This window comes from Mizuhopecten yessoensis, unplaced genomic scaffold, assembly GCF_002113885.1.
Source record: "Mizuhopecten yessoensis strain PY_sf001 unplaced genomic scaffold, ASM211388v2 scaffold1923, whole genome shotgun sequence".
Classification (NCBI taxonomy): Eukaryota; Metazoa; Mollusca; class Bivalvia; order Pectinida; family Pectinidae; genus Mizuhopecten; species Mizuhopecten yessoensis.
In genome coordinates this window covers 444,622-461,851 of record NW_018404289.1, presented here as the reverse complement: position 1 = coordinate 461,851, position 17,230 = coordinate 444,622, and the positions used below count along the sequence as shown (strand labels likewise).

The following is a 17,230-nucleotide window of genomic DNA, read 5'->3' as shown; positions in this document are numbered from 1 at the left end:
TCATAGGAAATGTAAGTTAATTATCAATGGTCATCCCTATATCATAGGAAATGTAAGTTAATTATCAATGGTCATCCCTATATCATAGGAAATGTAAGTTAATTATCAATGGTCATCCCTATATCATAGGAAATGTAAGTTAATTATCAATGGTCATCCCTATATCATAGGAAATGTAAGTTAATTATCAATGGTCATCCCTATATCATAGGAAATGTAAGTTAATTATCAATGGTCATCCCTATATCATAGGAAATGTAAGTTAATTATCAATGGTCATCCCTATATCATAGGAAATGTAAGTTAATTATCAATGGTCATCCCTATATCATAGGAAATGTAAGTTAATTATCAATGGTCATCCCTATATCATAGGAAATGTAAGTTAATTATCAATGGTCATCCCTATATCATAGGAAATGTAAGTTAATTATCAATGGTCATCCCTATATCATAGGAAATGTAAGTTAATTATCAATGGTCATCCCTATATCATAGGAAATGTAAGTTAATTATCAATGGTCATCCCTATATCATAGGAAATGTAAGTTAATTATCAATGGTCATCCCTATATCATAGGAAATGTAAGTTAATTATCAATGGTCATCCCTATATCATAGGAAATGTAAGTTAATTATCAATGGTCATCCCTATATCATAGGAAATGTAAGTTAATTATCAATGGTCATCCCTATATCATAGGAAATGTAAGTTAATTATCAATGGTCATCCCTATATCATAGGAAATGTAAGTTAATTATCAATGGTCATCCCTATATCATAGGAAATGTAAGTTAATTATCAATGGTCATCCCTATATCATAGGAAATGTAAGTTAATTATCAATGGTCATCCCTATATCATAGGAAATGTAAGTTAATTATCAATGGTCATCCCTATATCATAGGAAATGTAAGTTAATTATCAATGGTCATCCCTATATCATAGGAAATGTAAGTTAATTATCAATGGTCATCCCTATATCATAGGAAATGTAAGTTAATTATCAATGGTCATCCCTATATCATAGGAAATGTAAGTTAATTATCAATGGTCATCCCTATATCATAGGAAATGTAAGTTAATTATCAATGGTCATCCCTATATCATAGGAAATGTAAGTTAATTATCAATGGTCATCCCTATATCATAGGAAATGTAAGTTAATTATCAATGGTCATCCCTATATCATAGGAAATGTAAGTTAATTATCAATGGTCATCCCTATATCATAGGAAATGTAAGTTAATTATCAATGGTCATCCCTATATCATAGGAAATGTAAGTTAATTATCAATGGTCATCCCTATATCATAGGAAATGTAAGTTAATTATCAATGGTCATCCCTATATCATAGGAAATGTAAGTTAATTATCAATGGTCATCCCTATATCATAGGAAATGTAAGTTAATTATCAATGGTCATCCCTATATCATAGGAAATGTAAGTTAATTATCAATGGTCATCCCTATATCATAGGAAATGTAAGTTAATTATCAATGGTCATCCCTATATCATAGGAAATGTAAGTTAATTATCAATGGTCATCCCTATATCATAGGAAATGTAAGTTAATTATCAATGGTCATCCCTATATCATAGGAAATGTAAGTTAATTATCAATGGTCATCCCTATATCATAGGAAATGTAAGTTAATTATCAATGGTCATCCCTATATCATAGGAAATGTAAGTTAATTATCAATGGTCATCCCTATATCATAGGAAATGTAAGTTAATTATCAATGGTCATCCCTATATCATAGGAAATGTAAGTTAATTATCAATGGTCATCCCTATATCATAGGAAATGTAAGTTAATTATCAATGGTCATCCCTATATCATAGGAAATGTAAGTTAATTATCAATGGTCATCCCTATATCATAGGAAATGTAAGTTAATTATCAATGGTCATCCCTATATCATAGGAAATGTAAGTTAATTATCAATGGTCATCCCTATATCATAGGAAATGTAAGTTAATTATCAATGGTCATCCCTATATCATAGGAAATGTAAGTTAATTATCAATGGTCATCCCTATATCATAGGAAATGTAAGTTAATTATCAATGGTCATCCCTATATCATAGGAAATGTAAGTTAATTATCAATGGTCATCCCTATATCATAGGAAATGTAAGTTAATTATCAATGGTCATCCCTATATCATAGGAAATGTAAGTTAATTATCAATGGTCATCCCTATATCATAGGAAATGTAAGTTAATTATCAATGGTCATCCCTATATCATAGGAAATGTAAGTTAATTATCAATGGTCATCCCTATATCATAGGAAATGTAAGTTAATTATCAATGGTCATCCCTATATCATAGGAAATGTAAGTTAATTATCAATGGTCATCCCTATATCATAGGAAATGTAAGTTAATTATCAATGGTCATCCCTATATCATAGGAAATGTAAGTTAATTATCAATGGTCATCCCTATATCATAGGAAATGTAAGTTAATTATCAATGGTCATCCCTATATCATAGGAAATGTAAGTTAATTATCAATGGTCATCCCTATATCATAGGAAATGTAAGTTAATTATCAATGGTCATCCCTATATCATAGGAAATGTAAGTTAATTATCAATGGTCATCCCTATATCATAGGAAATGTAAGTTAATTATCAATGGTCATCCCTATATCATAGGAAATGTAAGTTAATTATCAATGGTCATCCCTATATCATAGGAAATGTAAGTTAATTATCAATGGTNATCCTTATATCAAAGGAAATGTAAGTTAATTATCAATGGTCATCCTTATATCAAAGGAAATGTAAGTTAATTATCAGTGGTCATCCATATATCAAAGGAAATGTAAGTTAATTATCAATGGTCATCCATATATCATAGGAAATGTAAGTTAATTATCAATGGTCATCCATATATCATAGGAAATGTACACATATTATTTTAAGACTGTACATAGTTATAGCCATAAGAAGGCGCAAGGGAATATTGAAATTGACTGAAGCTTCAAGATACTATTTAATACTTATTTCCAGTGTGGAAGGCCAGCAGTACTGGGGAAGTGTAAGGACTGTGGAGCAGATATTGGGGGACAAGGCTATGTCCTCAGCAACGGAAACGTACAGGACGATGGGTAAGGGTCAGTTTACGGTAAAATTAGGTATAACATACAGGATGATGGGTAAGGGTCTACATTTGGTGTAGCATACAGGATGATGGGTAAGGGTCTACATTAGGTATAACATACAGGATGATGGGTAAGGGTCTACATTTGGTGTAGCATACAGGATGATGGGTAAGGGTCTACATTAGGGGTAGTATACAGGATGATTGGTAAGGATCTACATTAGGTATGTAAGGGTCTACATTAGGTATAGCATACAGGATGGTGGGTAAGGGTCTACATTAAGTGTTGTATACAGGACGATGGGTAAGGGTCTACATTAGGTGTAGTATACAGGATGATTGGTAAGGGTCCACATTAGGTATAGCATACAGGATGATGGGTAAGGGTCTACATTTGGTGTAGCATACAGGATGATTGGTAAGGGTCTACATTAGGTATAGCATACAGGATGGTGGGTAAGGGTCTACATAAGGTGTAGCATACAGGATGATGGGTAAGGGTCTGTTTTAGGTATAATTAGGTATAGCAAACAGGATGATTAGTAAGGGTCTACATTAGGTATAGCATACAGGATGGCGGGCAAGGGTCTACATAAGGTGTAGCATACAGGATGATGGGTAAGGATCTGTTTTAGGTATAATTAGGTATAGCAAACAGGATGATTAGTAAGGGTCTACATTAGGTATAGCATACAGGATGGTGGGTAAGGGTCTACATTAGGTGTAGCATACAGGATAATTGGTAAGGGTCCACATTAGGTGTAGTATACAGGATGATGGGTAAGGGTCTGTTTTAGGTATAATTAGGTATAGCAAACAGGATGATTAGTAAGGGTCTACATTAGGTATAGCATACAGGGTGATGGGTTAGGTATAGTATACAGGATGATGGGTAAGGGTCTACATTAGGTATAGCATACAGGATGGTGGGTAAGGGTCTACATTAGGTGTAGCATACAGGATAATTGGTAAGGGTCTACATTAGGTATGGCATACAGGGTGATGGGTAAGGGTCTACATTAGGTATGGCATACAGGGTGATGGGTAAGGGTCTACATTAGGTATGGCATACAGGGTGATGGGTAAGGGTCTACATTAGGTATGGCATACAGGGTGATGGGTAAGGGTCTACATTAGGTATGGCATACAGGATGATGGGTAAGGGTCTACATTAAGTGTTGTATACAGGATGGTGGGTAAGGGTCTACATTAGGTGTAGCAAACAGGATGATGGGTAAGGGTCTGTTTTAGGTATAATTAGGTATAGCAAACAGGATGATTAGTAAGGGTCTACATTAGGTATAGCATACAGGATGTTGGGTTAGGTACAGCATACAGGATGATGGGTTAACCAGATGATTGGTAAGGGTCTACATTAGGTATGGCATACAGGGTGATGGGTAAGGGTCTACATTAGGTATGGCATACAGGGTGATGGGTAAGGGTCTACATTAGGTATGGCATACAGGGTGATGGGTAAGGGTCTACATTAGGTATGGCATACAGGGTGATGGGTAAGGGTCTACATTAGGTATGGCATACAGGGTGATGGGTAAGGGTCTACATTAGGTATGGCATACAGGGTGATGGGTAAGGGTCTACATTAGGTATGGCATACAGGGTGATGGGTAAGGGTCTACATTAGGTATGGCATACAGGGTGATGGGTAAGGGTCTACATTAGGCACAGCATACAGGGTGATGGGTAAGGATCTACATTAGGTGTAGTATACAGGATGATGGGTAAGGGTCTACATTGGGTGTAGTATACAGGATGATTGGTAAGGGTCCACATTAGGTGTAGTATACAGGATGATGGGTAAGGGTCTGTTTTAGGTATAATTAGGTATAGCAAACAGGATGATTAGTAAGGGTCTACATTAGGTATAGCATACAGGATGTTGGGTTAGGTACAGCATACAGGATGATGGGTTAACAGGATGATTGGTAAGGGTCTACATTAGTTATGGCATACAGGATGATTGGTAAGGATCTACATTAGGTATAGTATACAGGATGATTGGTAAGGATCTACATTAGGTATAGCATACAGGAGTATAGCATACAGGATGGTGGGTAAGGGTCCACATTAGGTATAGCATACAGGATGATTGGTAAGGGTCCACATTAGGTATAGCATACAGGATGATTGGTAAGGATCTACATTAGGTATGGCATACAGGATAATTGGTAAGGGTCTACATTAGGGATGGCATACAGGATGATTGGTAAGGATCTACATTAGGTATGGCATACAGGATGATGGGTAAGGGTCTACATTAAGTGTTGTATACAGGATGGTGGGTAAGGGTCTTCATTAGGTGTAGCAAACAGGATGATGGGTAAGGGTCTGTTTTAGGTATAATTAGGTATAGCAAACAGGATGATTAGTAAGGGTCTACATTAGGTATAGCATACAGGATGATTGTTAAGGGTCTACATTAGGTGTAGTATACAGGATGATTGGTAAGGATCTACATTAGGTATGGCATACAAGATAATTGGTAAGGGTCTACATTAGGTATGGCATACGTAGTATACAGGATGATTGGTAAGGGTCTACATTAAGTGTAGTATACAGGATGGTGGGTAAGGGTCTACATAAGGTGTAGTATACAGGATGATTGGTAAGGATCTACATTAGGTATGGCATACAGGATGATGGGTAAGGGCCTACATTAGGTATGGCATACAGGATGATTGGTAATGATCTACATTAGGTATAGCATACAGGATGATTGGTAAGGGTCCACATTAGGTGTAGTATACAGGATGATGGGTAAGGGTCTACATTAGGTATAACATACAGGATGATGGGTAAGGGTCTACATTAGGTATAGCATACAGGATGATGGGTTAGGTACAGCATACAGGATGATGGGTTAGGTATAGCATACAGGGTGATGGGTTAGGTATAGTATACAGGATGATGGGTAAGGGTCTACATTAGGTACAGCATACAGGATGATCATGATTGGTAAGTGTCTACATTAGGTGTAGCATACAGGATGATTGGTAAGGGTCAACATTAGGTACAGCATACAGGGTGATGGGCTAGGTATAGCAAAGAGGATGATGGGTAAGGGTCTACATTAGGTATGGCATACAGGATGATGGGTAAGGGTCTACATTAGGTATGGCATACAGGGTGATGGGTAAGGGTCTACATTAGGCACAGCATACAGGGTGATGGGTAAGGATCTACATAAGGTATGGCATACAGGATGATTGGTACGGGTCTACATTAGGTATGGCATACAGGATGATTGGTAAGGGTCTACATTAGGTATGGCATACAGGATGATGGGTAAGGGCCTACATTAGGTATGGCATACAGGATGATTGGTAAGGGTCTACATTAGGTATGGCAAACAGGATGATGGGTAAGCGTCTTCATTAGCATCCCTAGGCCAAGGGGACTCAATTTTTGTATAAACGGTGGGTATGGCCTCCCTAGGGGCAGAGGGGTGGGGCCGAATATGGGAAATAGAGGTAAAACTTTTTAAATCCTTTTTCTACCGTGGGGGTAATGGGATTTTATCCTAATTTTGTCTGGAGCATCCTTAGACCAAGGGAACTCAATTTTGTTTAAACAGTGGGTGTGGCCCCCCTGGAGCCAGAGAGGTGCGGCCCAATAGGGGAAATAGAGGTAAAACCTTTAAAATCCTTCTCTTACTGTAGGGATTAAGGGATTATATCCTCATTTTAATCTGGAGCATCTTTGGGCCAAAAGGACTCAATGTTGTATAAACGGTGGATGTGACACCCCTAGGGGAAGAGGGGTTGGGCGGAATAGGGGAAATAGAGGTAAACCTGTAAATTCCTTCTTCTACCATAGGAATTAAAGGATTTTATCCCAATTTTGTCTGGAGCATCCTTGGGCCAAGGGGACTCAATTTTGTATAAACAGTGGGTGTGGCCCCCTGGGGGCAGAGAGGTGGGGCCTTAAAGGGAAAATAGAGGATAAAACCTTTTAAAATCCTTTTTCTATCGTATGGATTAAGGGATTTTATCCTTATTTGGTCTGGAGCATCCTTGGGGCAAGAGGACTCAATTTTGTATTAACGGTGGGTGTGGCCTCCCTGGGCGAAGGGGACTAATTTGTATAAATGGTAGGCGTGGCTCTCATGGGGGCAGAGCCCAAAAGGGGAAATAGAGGTAAAAACCTTTGAAATCCTTCTTCTTCTACCATAGGAAATAAGGGATTTTAGCCCAATTCAACCTAGAGCATACTAAATTTTGTATAAACAATGGGTTTGGACCCATGGAGGCTGAGAGTTGTGGGCCCAATAGGGAAATTAGAGGTTTAAATCTTTAAAATCTTTCTTCTTCTGTACTATTGGAAGGATCTTGTGTTATAAGAATGCTTTCCCATGGTTGCTTTATTATCCAGGTGAGCGATACAGGCCCCCTGGGCCTCTTGTTTACTATAACAGCACATTTATGTCCAGGTATTTGAATTTCTGCTCACAAGAATGTCAGGTCAGATGGGAGCAAGTGAAACAATCATTCCCGCAATAATTTTCATAAAGAAAACATTTTGTAATACAGGTTCCAGAGCTTTCTAATGTTAAATACATCATTGTTCAATTAAACAAACTTATTGGATTTTGTAGTGAATTTAAAAATCAGTATGTAATAAAATTATTGTGTGAAACACTGGTGCATCATGCTGAAGAAAAAACATTGAACAGTGCCCTTCTACATGCCAGCATTTATGACTGAATTTTTGTTAATGAATATAAATTGATGTTAAAAGGTAAGATCTGTGGATAAAGACCGATATTTTTCTCTCTTGTAAATATGCATTGTTCTATTTTTCCAAGCTGTACAAATGTGTATTCCTGTAGATTTGTTATATTTTGTGCATGCCTTCTTCCTCCAATTGGCCTCTCTTTGTGTTTCATTGATGATAATGTGACTTTATACAAGAATATAAGTACAATTGTAGTATAAGTAATTTGCAGCATCCTATTGGAAAGTTAAATTCCTCAATATAAAGGCCTTTGTAGATGGTTTCTTGAGCCTTGATACCGAAGAAACCAAGATAAATGTTACACAAGGAATTTGACATTTAATTGCATAAGTGTTGCATTTAGACTAAATTAAAATTGGCATAAAGTGTGAAGTAATGTTTTAACCCTTGATCAAAACTGAATTAAACTGTGAAATAATGAGTGATTTACTTACTGACCCCAGGACTGACAAGACCAAACCTGGCCATATTCTTGGTCGGGCTGACCAGAGAACAGATGTTGTTGTGGCTGAAAGAAAGATGTCCCGGGTCACCTGCGTCATACTGAGGCTCCTTACCCATGTAGCAATGCTGTTGGGCACCAACGAAAATCCTCAAGTACGAGATTACACATGCTCCTTGTTGTTGACTGAAGAGACTGGTTCCTCTCACTGATTTCCATTCCAGAGTAAAAGGATTCATGATGAACCATGAAATTGTAAAAAGAAATCTTTTTAGTATCAATTCACATGACAACAGTACATGTTTGAAAATAATTTTCTTCAGTAATTATGATTTAACAGACATAAGACATTGTCAAAGTTTGGTAAAAATTCATTATTACACTGTAAGTTGATTGTGTATTTGTAGGTGATCTGTAGTATGATCAAACCAGACATTCCAGATAACAAAATAGTGGAATTCCTGCTAAACCACATCGAACTGGACATCGCCAGTCTACAACGAGTGACTGGGCGGAGTGTGGATGATGTTCTACTGCTGATACACAAGGTCCTGTCTAGTGTCACAGAGACCTACAACAATGGAGGTACGTCAGTTGTAGTAAACATGTAATACAGTTCATGTTACACTAGGTCCTGTCTATAGTGTCACAGAGACCTACAACAATGGAGGTACGTCAGTTGTAGTAAACATGTAATACAGTACATGTTACACAAGGTCTTGTCTAGTGTCACAGAGACCTACAACAATGGAGGTACGTCAGTTGTAGAAAACATGTAATACAGTTCATGTTACACAAGGTCCTGTCTAGTGTCACAGAGATCTACAACAATAGAGGTTTGTTAATTGTAGTAATTATTTGGTAAAAGTATTACACATCATAATGAGTTGTAACTTTGAAAGTTTTTAAAAGTGCAGTTGTTTTTAAACGCCCGTCAAATTTGACAGGAGTATTATGGTATGGCGTTGTCCGTCCGTGCGTCCATCCGGCGTAAACTTTTGTTTGTCCGGCAATCTCCTCATTTTTGTAACGGATCTCTTTGTAACTTAGTAGGCTAAATAATCATGATATGTTGTGTTTCTTTGAAAAGAATTTTGAATCAACACTTTTTGCAAAAGTTATTGCCCTTTGTTTATTTCAGTATTTGATTTTTGTCCGGCAATCTCCTTCTACATTTTTCAACGGATCTCTTTGAAACTTGATTTAATTATAATCATGATATGAAGTTGTGTCGATCTGCCTTAAAAGAATTTTAATTCGACAATTTTTCCAAAAGTTATTGCCCTTTGTTCATTTCAGTATTTGATTTTTGTCCGGCATTCTCTTCCTACATTTTTCAACGGATCTCTTGCAAACTTAGTAGGCTAAATAATCATGATATCTTGTTGTGTTTCCTTGAAAAGAATTTTGATTCGACTATTTTTGCAAAAGTTATTGCCCTTTGCATGTTCATTTCAGTATTTTCTCCAACATTTTCATAGCATGTCAGCTAACCACTCTTTGAATGATGCAGATCTTATTTCAATGTAAGAAAATATTACTATCACTGTTTATTAATGTTTGTTGGTTTAGGTGAATATTAAAGGAAAGGTGATGGAACTCCAGGATCTAAAAAACTTTTATGTGACAACAATCTGCATTTCAGGGGCACAGAGTGCAGACTTATGTAGCCTGGTCACCAAGAAAGCTAGAAACCAGTGGGAGGAGATGTTCAGCAAACATTGTCTGTCACCACTGTTACAGGTAGAGTGTTTAATTGTCACCACTGTTACAGGTAGTGTTTAATTGTCACCACTGTTACAGGTAGTGTGTTTAATTGTCACCACTGTTACAGGTATAGAGTCTTTAATTGTCACCACTGTTACAGGTAGAGTGTTTAACTGTCACCACTGTTACAGGTAGAGTGTTTAACTGTCACCACTGTTACAGGTAGAGTCTTTAACTGTCACCACTGTTACAGGTAGAGTGTTTAACTGTCACCACTGTTACAGGTAGAGTGTTTAACTGTCACCACTGTTACAGGTAGAGTGTTTAACTGTCACCACTGTTACAGGTAGAGTGTTTAACTGTCACCACTGTTACAGGTAGAGTGTTTAACTGTCACCACTGTTACAGGTAGAGTGTTTAACTGTCACCACTGTTACAGGTAGAGTGTTTAACTGTCACCACTGTTACAGGTAGAGTGTTTAACTGTCACCACTGTTACAGGTAGAGTGTTTAACTGTCACCACTGTTACAGGTAGAGTGTTTAACTGTCACCACTGTTACAGGTAGAGTGTTTATAGTCACAACTGTTACAGGTATAGAGTGTTTAATTGTCACCACTGTTACAGGTAGAGTGTTTATAGTCACCACTGTTACAGGTATAGAGTGTTTAATTGTCACCACTGTTACAGGTAGAGTGTTTAACTGTCACCACTGTTACAGGTAGAGTGTTTAACTGTCACCACTGTTACAGGTAGAGTGTTTAATTGTCACCACTGTTACAGGTAGAGTGTTTAATTGTCACCACTGTTACAGGTAGAGTGTTTAATTGTCACCACTGTTACAGGTAGAGTGTTTAATTGTCACCACTGTTACAGGTAGAGTGTTTAATTGTCACCACTGTTACAGGTAGAGTGTTTAATTGTCACCACTGTTACAGGTAGAGTGTTTAATTGTCACCACTGTTACAGGTAGAGTGTTTAATTGTCACCACTGTTACAGGTAGAGTGTTTAATTGTCACCACTGTTACAGGTAGAGTGTTTAATTGTCACCACTGTTACAGGTAGAGTGTTTAATTGTCACCACTGTTACAGGTAGAGTGTTTAATTGTCACCAATATTACAGGTAGAGTGTTTAATTGTCACCACTGTTACAGGTAGAGTGTTTATAGTCACCATTGTTACAGTTAGAGTGTTTAATTTTCACCACTGTTACAGTTAGAGTGTTTAATTGTCACCACTGTTACAGGTATAGAGTGTTTAATTGTCACCACTGTTACAGGTAGAGTGTTTATAGTCACCATTGTTACAGGTAGAGTGTTTAACTGTCACCACTGTTACAGGTAGAGTCTTTAACCGTCACCACTGTTACAGGTAGAGTGTTTAATTCTCACCACTGTTACAGGTAGAGTGTTTAATTGTCACCACTGTTACAGGTAGAGTGTTTAATTGTCACCACTGTTACAGGTAGAGTGTTTAATTGTCACCACTGTTACAGGTAGAGTGTTTAATTGTCACCACTGTTACAGGTAGAGTGTTTAATTGTCACCACTGTTACAGGTAGAGTGTTTAATTGTCACCACTGTTACAGGTAGAGTGTTTAATTGTCACCACTGTTACAGGTAGAGTGTTTAATTGTCACCACTGTTACAGGTAGAGTGTTTAATTGTCACCACTGTTACAGGTAGAGTGTTTAATTGTCACCACTGTTACAGGTAGAGTGTTTAATTGTCACCACTGTTACAGGTAGAGTGTTTAATTGTCACCACTGTTACAGGTAGAGTGTTTAATTGTCACCACTGTTACAGGTAGAGTGTTTAATTGTCACCACTGTTACAGGTAGAGTGTTTAATTGTCACCACTGTTACAGGTAGAGTGTTTAATTGTCACCACTGTTACAGGTAGAGTGTTTAATTGTCACCACTGTTACAGGTAGAGTGTTTAATTGTCACCACTGTTACAGGTAGAGTGTTTAATTGTCACCACTGTTACAGGTAGAGTGTTTAATTGTCACCACTGTTACAGGTAGAGTGTTTAATTGTCACCACTGTTACAGGTAGAGTGTTTAATTGTCACCACTGTTACAGGTAGAGTGTTTAATTGTCACCACTGTTACAGGTAGAGTGTTTAATTGTCACCACTGTTACAGGTAGAGTGTTTAATTGTCACCACTGTTACAGGTAGAGTGTTTAATTGTCACCACTGTTACAGGTAGAGTGTTTAATTGTCACCACTGTTACAGGTAGAGTGTTTAATTGTCACCACTGTTACAGGTAGAGTGTTTAATTGTCACCACTGTTACAGGTAGAGTGTTTAATTGTCACCACTGTTACAGGTAGAGTGTTTAATTGTCACCACTGTTACAGGTAGAGTGTTTAATTGTCACCACTGTTACAGGTAGAGTGTTTAATTGTCACCACTGTTACAGGTAGAGTGTTTAATTGTCACCACTGTTACAGGTAGAGTGTTTAATTGTCACCACTGTTACAGGTAGAGTGTTTAATTGTCACCACTGTTACAGGTAGAGTGTTTAATTGTCACCACTGTTACAGGTAGAGTGTTTAATTGTCACCACTGTTACAGGTAGAGTGTTTAATTGTCACCACTGTTACAGGTAGAGTGTTTAATTGTCACCACTGTTACAGGTAGAGTGTTTAATTGTCACCACTGTTACAGGTAGAGTGTTTAATTGTCACCACTGTTACAGGTAGAGTGTTTAATTGTCACCACTGTTACAGGTAGAGTGTTTAATTGTCACCACTGTTACAGGTAGAGTGTTTAATTGTCACCACTGTTACAGGTAGAGTGTTTAATTGTCACCACTGTTACAGGTAGAGTGTTTAATTGTCACCACTGTTACAGGTAGAGTGTTTAATTGTCACCACTGTTACAGGTAGAGTGTTTAATTGTCACCACTGTTACAGGTAGAGTGTTTAATTGTCACCACTGTTACAGGTAGAGTGTTTAATTGTCACCACTGTTACAGGTAGAGTGTTTAATTGTCACCACTGTTACAGGTAGAGTGTTTAATTGTCACCACTGTTACAGGTAGAGTGTTTAATTGTCACCACTGTTACAGGTAGAGTGTTTAATTGTCACCACTGTTACAGGTAGAGTGTTTAATTGTCACCACTGTTACAGGTAGAGTGTTTAATTGTCACCACTGTTACAGGTAGAGTGTTTAATTGTCACCACTGTTACAGGTAGAGTGTTTAATTGTCACCACTGTTACAGGTAGAGTGTTTAATGGTCACCACCGTTACAGGTAGAGTGTTTAATTGTCACCACTGTTACAGGTAGAGTGTTTAATTGTCACCACTGTTACAGGTAGAGTGTTTAATTGTGACCAATGTTACAGGTATAGAGTCTTTAATTGTCACCACTGTTACAGGTATAGAGTCTTTAACTGTCACCATTGTTACAGGTAGAGTGTTTATTGTCACCACTGTTACAGGTAGAGTGTTTAATTGTCACCACTGTTACAGGTAGAGTGTTTAATTGTCACCACTGTTACAGGTAGAGTGTTTAATTGTCACCACTGTTACAGGTAGAATGTTTAATTGTCACCACTGTTACAGGTAGATTGTTTAATTGTCACCACCGTTACAGGTAGAGTGTTTAATTGTCACCAATGTTACAGGTAGTGTTTATAGTCACCACTGTTACAGGTAGAGTGTTTATAGTCACCACTGTTACAGGTAGAGTGTTTAATTGTCACCACTGTTACAGGTGGTATTTACACCTAAATACTTACAGTCCTGGTACCCTATGTATTTGTATTGTCATTTCTTTAGATACCTAAACATAAAGTCCTGATACCCTATGTATTTGTATTGTCATTTCTTTAGATACTTAAACATAAAGTCCTTTAGATACTTAAACATAAAGTCCTGATACCCTATGTATTTGTATTGTCATTTCTTTAGATACTTAAACATAAAGTCCTGATACCCTATGTATTTGTATTGTCATTTCTTTAGATACTTAAACATAAGGTCCTGATACCCTATGTATTTGTATTGTAATTCCTTTAGATACTTAAACATAAAGTCCTGATACCCTATGTATTTGTATTGTTATTCCTTTAGATACTTAAACATAAAGTCCTGATACCCTATGTATTTGTATTGTCATTCCTTTAGATACTTAAAAATAAAGTCAGGTTATTATATTTCTTGCTTCAGTGGCTTTAAATTCTAGGGGAATTCACCCCCAATCTCAATTGGTAGGTATACGATGGCGGGTACCAATATTGCTCTAAAATCTCTTGTTGTTATATAGAACTTATGAAGATCTTACCATGGTGGGTACCAAGATCGCTCTCAAATCTCTTGCTGTTATATAGAACTTAGGAAGATCTTACAATAGTGGGTACTAAGATTGCTCCAAGATTTCTTGTTGTTATATAGAATTTAGGAAGATCTTACAAAAGTGGGTACCAAGATCACTCTTAAGATCTCTTGTTGTTATGTAGAACTTAGGAAGATCTTACAATAGTGGGTACTAAGATTGCTCCAAGATCTCTTGTTGTTATATAGAATTTAGGAAGATCTTACAAAAGTGGGTACCAAGATCACTCTAAGATCTCTTGTTGTTATGTAGAACTTAGGAAGATCTTACAATAGTGGGTATGCCAGTTGTGTATTGATTGAATTGTCTAAAGGTAGAATGTACAGCTTCTTGCTAACTATATAATTTTGCAGGTGATATACAGTTATGAGTTATCTGTCATCTTCTGAATCTCTAGCTACAGTATGTTTAACTACCTTTTTTGTCCTCTGTATCGAGGATCAATTAATTATTACAGAGAATGTTAGTACAAACATTCTTATATTTGTTGATTTAACTGTGAAAGGTAAATAAAACCGGGCGAATATGGGTTTTACTGGTGATTTAGTGGAGTATTAACCTTGATGAAAATTTCTCCTAAGTATAGTAAGTTAGCTGCAGATTAATGTAATGACATTTTTTGTATTTGACAGGATATGGAGAAAACAATAAAATCATGCAACAAGCAACTTACTCAAGACCAGAGACTGGGTAAGTGCTTTCTTATCGGGTTGATAAAACTTGGTATGCTTGGACACCATCAAAAGTGCTATATCATAATTTATATACTTACTGGTATACCTTGTTAATAAAATGCTTTGTGGACATTTTATTTACAGCAATCATTGATGAATAGTAGCCATCATGCTAATATCCATAATCATCTTTTAGAGTGCATAACTATGTAATGTTGACAGTACCAGACTCTGTTGTACCTGACCTGAGGTCTATAACTATGTAATGTTGACAGTACCAGACTCTGTTGTACCTTACCTGAGGTTTATAACTATGTAATGTTGACAGTACCAGACTCTGATGCACCGGACCTCAGGTCTATAACTATGTAATGTTGACAGTACCAGACTCTGTTGTACCTTACCTGAGGTTTATAACTATGTAATGTTGACAGTACCAGACTCTGTTGTACCTTACGTGAGGTCTATAACTATGTAATGTTGACAGTACCAGACTCTGTTGTACCTTACCTGAGGTTTATAACTATGTAATGTTGACAGTACCAGACTCTGTTGTACCTTACGTGAGGTCTATAACTATGTAATGTTGACAGTACCAGACTCTGTTGTACCTTACGTGAGGTCTATAACTATGTAATGTTGACAGTACCAGACTCTGTTGTACCTTACCTGAGGTTTATAACTATGTAATGTTGACAGTACCAGACTCTGTTGTACATCCAGTTATGATATAATATAGATATATATGTTGACAGGATCAGATCCCCTGCTTTGCCTCCTGTTTGAGATAGACACGCCCCAGCACCAAGTTTCCGCTGTGGCTCTACAGGAAGTGGCGTCAGTGTGGAGGTTTCGGTCACGAATCTCAATGGATCACCTCACCACTGTCTTCCAGACAAAGATGGGCAGGGAGCATCAAATCCTCAAGCTATTTCTGGACGAGGTAAATCTAGGACCCTTCTTTTCCTTGAAAACATCAAATTAAGGCCAGATTTTGATTTACAGGAATGATTCTTAGTATAACATATGAAATGAATATATAAAAAATCAATATTTTGAAGAAATCTTTTTCTGAATTTATAGGATTGCCATCTTCGAGCCCTACGTCATGTCCCCAGCATTTTGCGCCTCCAGAGAATGTTGATTCACAAATACCAGAGGAAGCTGGACAGGGCTGAGGCCACAGCCTTTACTGTGGAAAGTGCTCAAAACGACTTTATAGAAGGTGATATTTCACTTCCTTCCAGGAAAAGTTGCGCTATTTGTTGTGCTATAAATGCCTAAGTTTATGACACTATTGTAAATGGTAGATAGGCTCTCATTGACAAATCTGTTTGGTTGATTTTACCTAAGTCTCTCACTGACAAACTTATGTTGTAGATGGCAAAGAAGACGAGGTGAAACAGCTGATACAAGATTTTGCAGAGGCCTGGAATTGTGTCCGACAGGCTCTGGAAACTTTCCGTAAGTCAAAATTTGCTCTACTTTCATAGTGAACAGTAAACAGTAAATTTAAAAACAATCAGATCTTCTTTATTCCCCCACAAGGAAGTTTGAGAAGGTATACCGGAACCAGTTTGTCTGTCAAGCCTTCCCTATGTAGACTAAAAGTATCTTTCCCTGCCTTGAGAGTGTGACAGAAAGGCTCCCTTTTTTACATCCTCAAGGTACGGTACTCTTTTCTCCCAACCTATTATTTTGATCACATCTCCACTGACAGTAGACTGGGATGTTCGTAAACAAAGGCACATGTGGAGTATAAATATTACCATTCACTATTTGTGATATCACAATTTAGCTGATTCCATTCTGCATAAGGCTATCTCTCCCTTAAGGGGTGACAAGCTGATCTTCTCAAGCTAAAACCAGAGACACTTGTAAAGGATGGGAGAATAAATTGATTATAATGCATTCTGCTGCCTCAAGACTGGTACATCAATTTCAGCGAAACTTTGAATACGTGATATGTTCCTAATACATCTGTGCAAAATGTCATTTTTTTTCATTTTGATACTTTTTAGGTCACCTGAGCTTTAGCTCAAGTGACCTATTGCTATCCGTTTTCGTCCGTCGTCGTCCGTTAACATTTTACATTTCAAACTTAAAGTCAAGTTCTGCTGGGCCGATTGAACTGAAAGTTGGTAGGAATGATCGCCTCATGGTCCTGACAAAGTGTTGTTATTTTT

General features: G+C 37.2%; 1 protein-coding gene and 1 long non-coding RNA gene across 2 annotated transcripts in view; both read left to right on the top strand.

Moving 5' to 3' along the window:
- LOC110442666 (E3 ubiquitin-protein ligase rnf213-alpha-like) overlaps nt 1–17,230 on the top strand; it is a gene marked incomplete at its 5' end in the record, with an annotated part of 110,026 nt that overhangs the window by 81,483 nt on the left and 11,313 nt on the right. Inside the window, 8 exons of the mRNA XM_021486376.1 lie at nt 3,029–3,126; nt 8,318–8,471; nt 8,724–8,901; nt 9,962–10,059; nt 15,003–15,060; nt 15,800–15,987; nt 16,128–16,269; nt 16,425–16,508. Of these exons, the coding sequence (XP_021342051.1) occupies nt 3,029–3,126; nt 8,318–8,471; nt 8,724–8,901; nt 9,962–10,059; nt 15,003–15,060; nt 15,800–15,987; nt 16,128–16,269; nt 16,425–16,508 (1,000 nt within the window). The remainder of the gene's footprint in view (nt 1–3,028; nt 3,127–8,317; nt 8,472–8,723; nt 8,902–9,961; nt 10,060–15,002; nt 15,061–15,799; nt 15,988–16,127; nt 16,270–16,424; nt 16,509–17,230) is intronic.
- On the top strand, nt 3,138–4,940 carry LOC110442810. Its single transcript, XR_002462053.1, has 3 exons — nt 3,138–3,229; nt 3,991–4,118; nt 4,475–4,940. It is a non-coding gene; the product is annotated as an uncharacterized LOC110442810 (long non-coding RNA).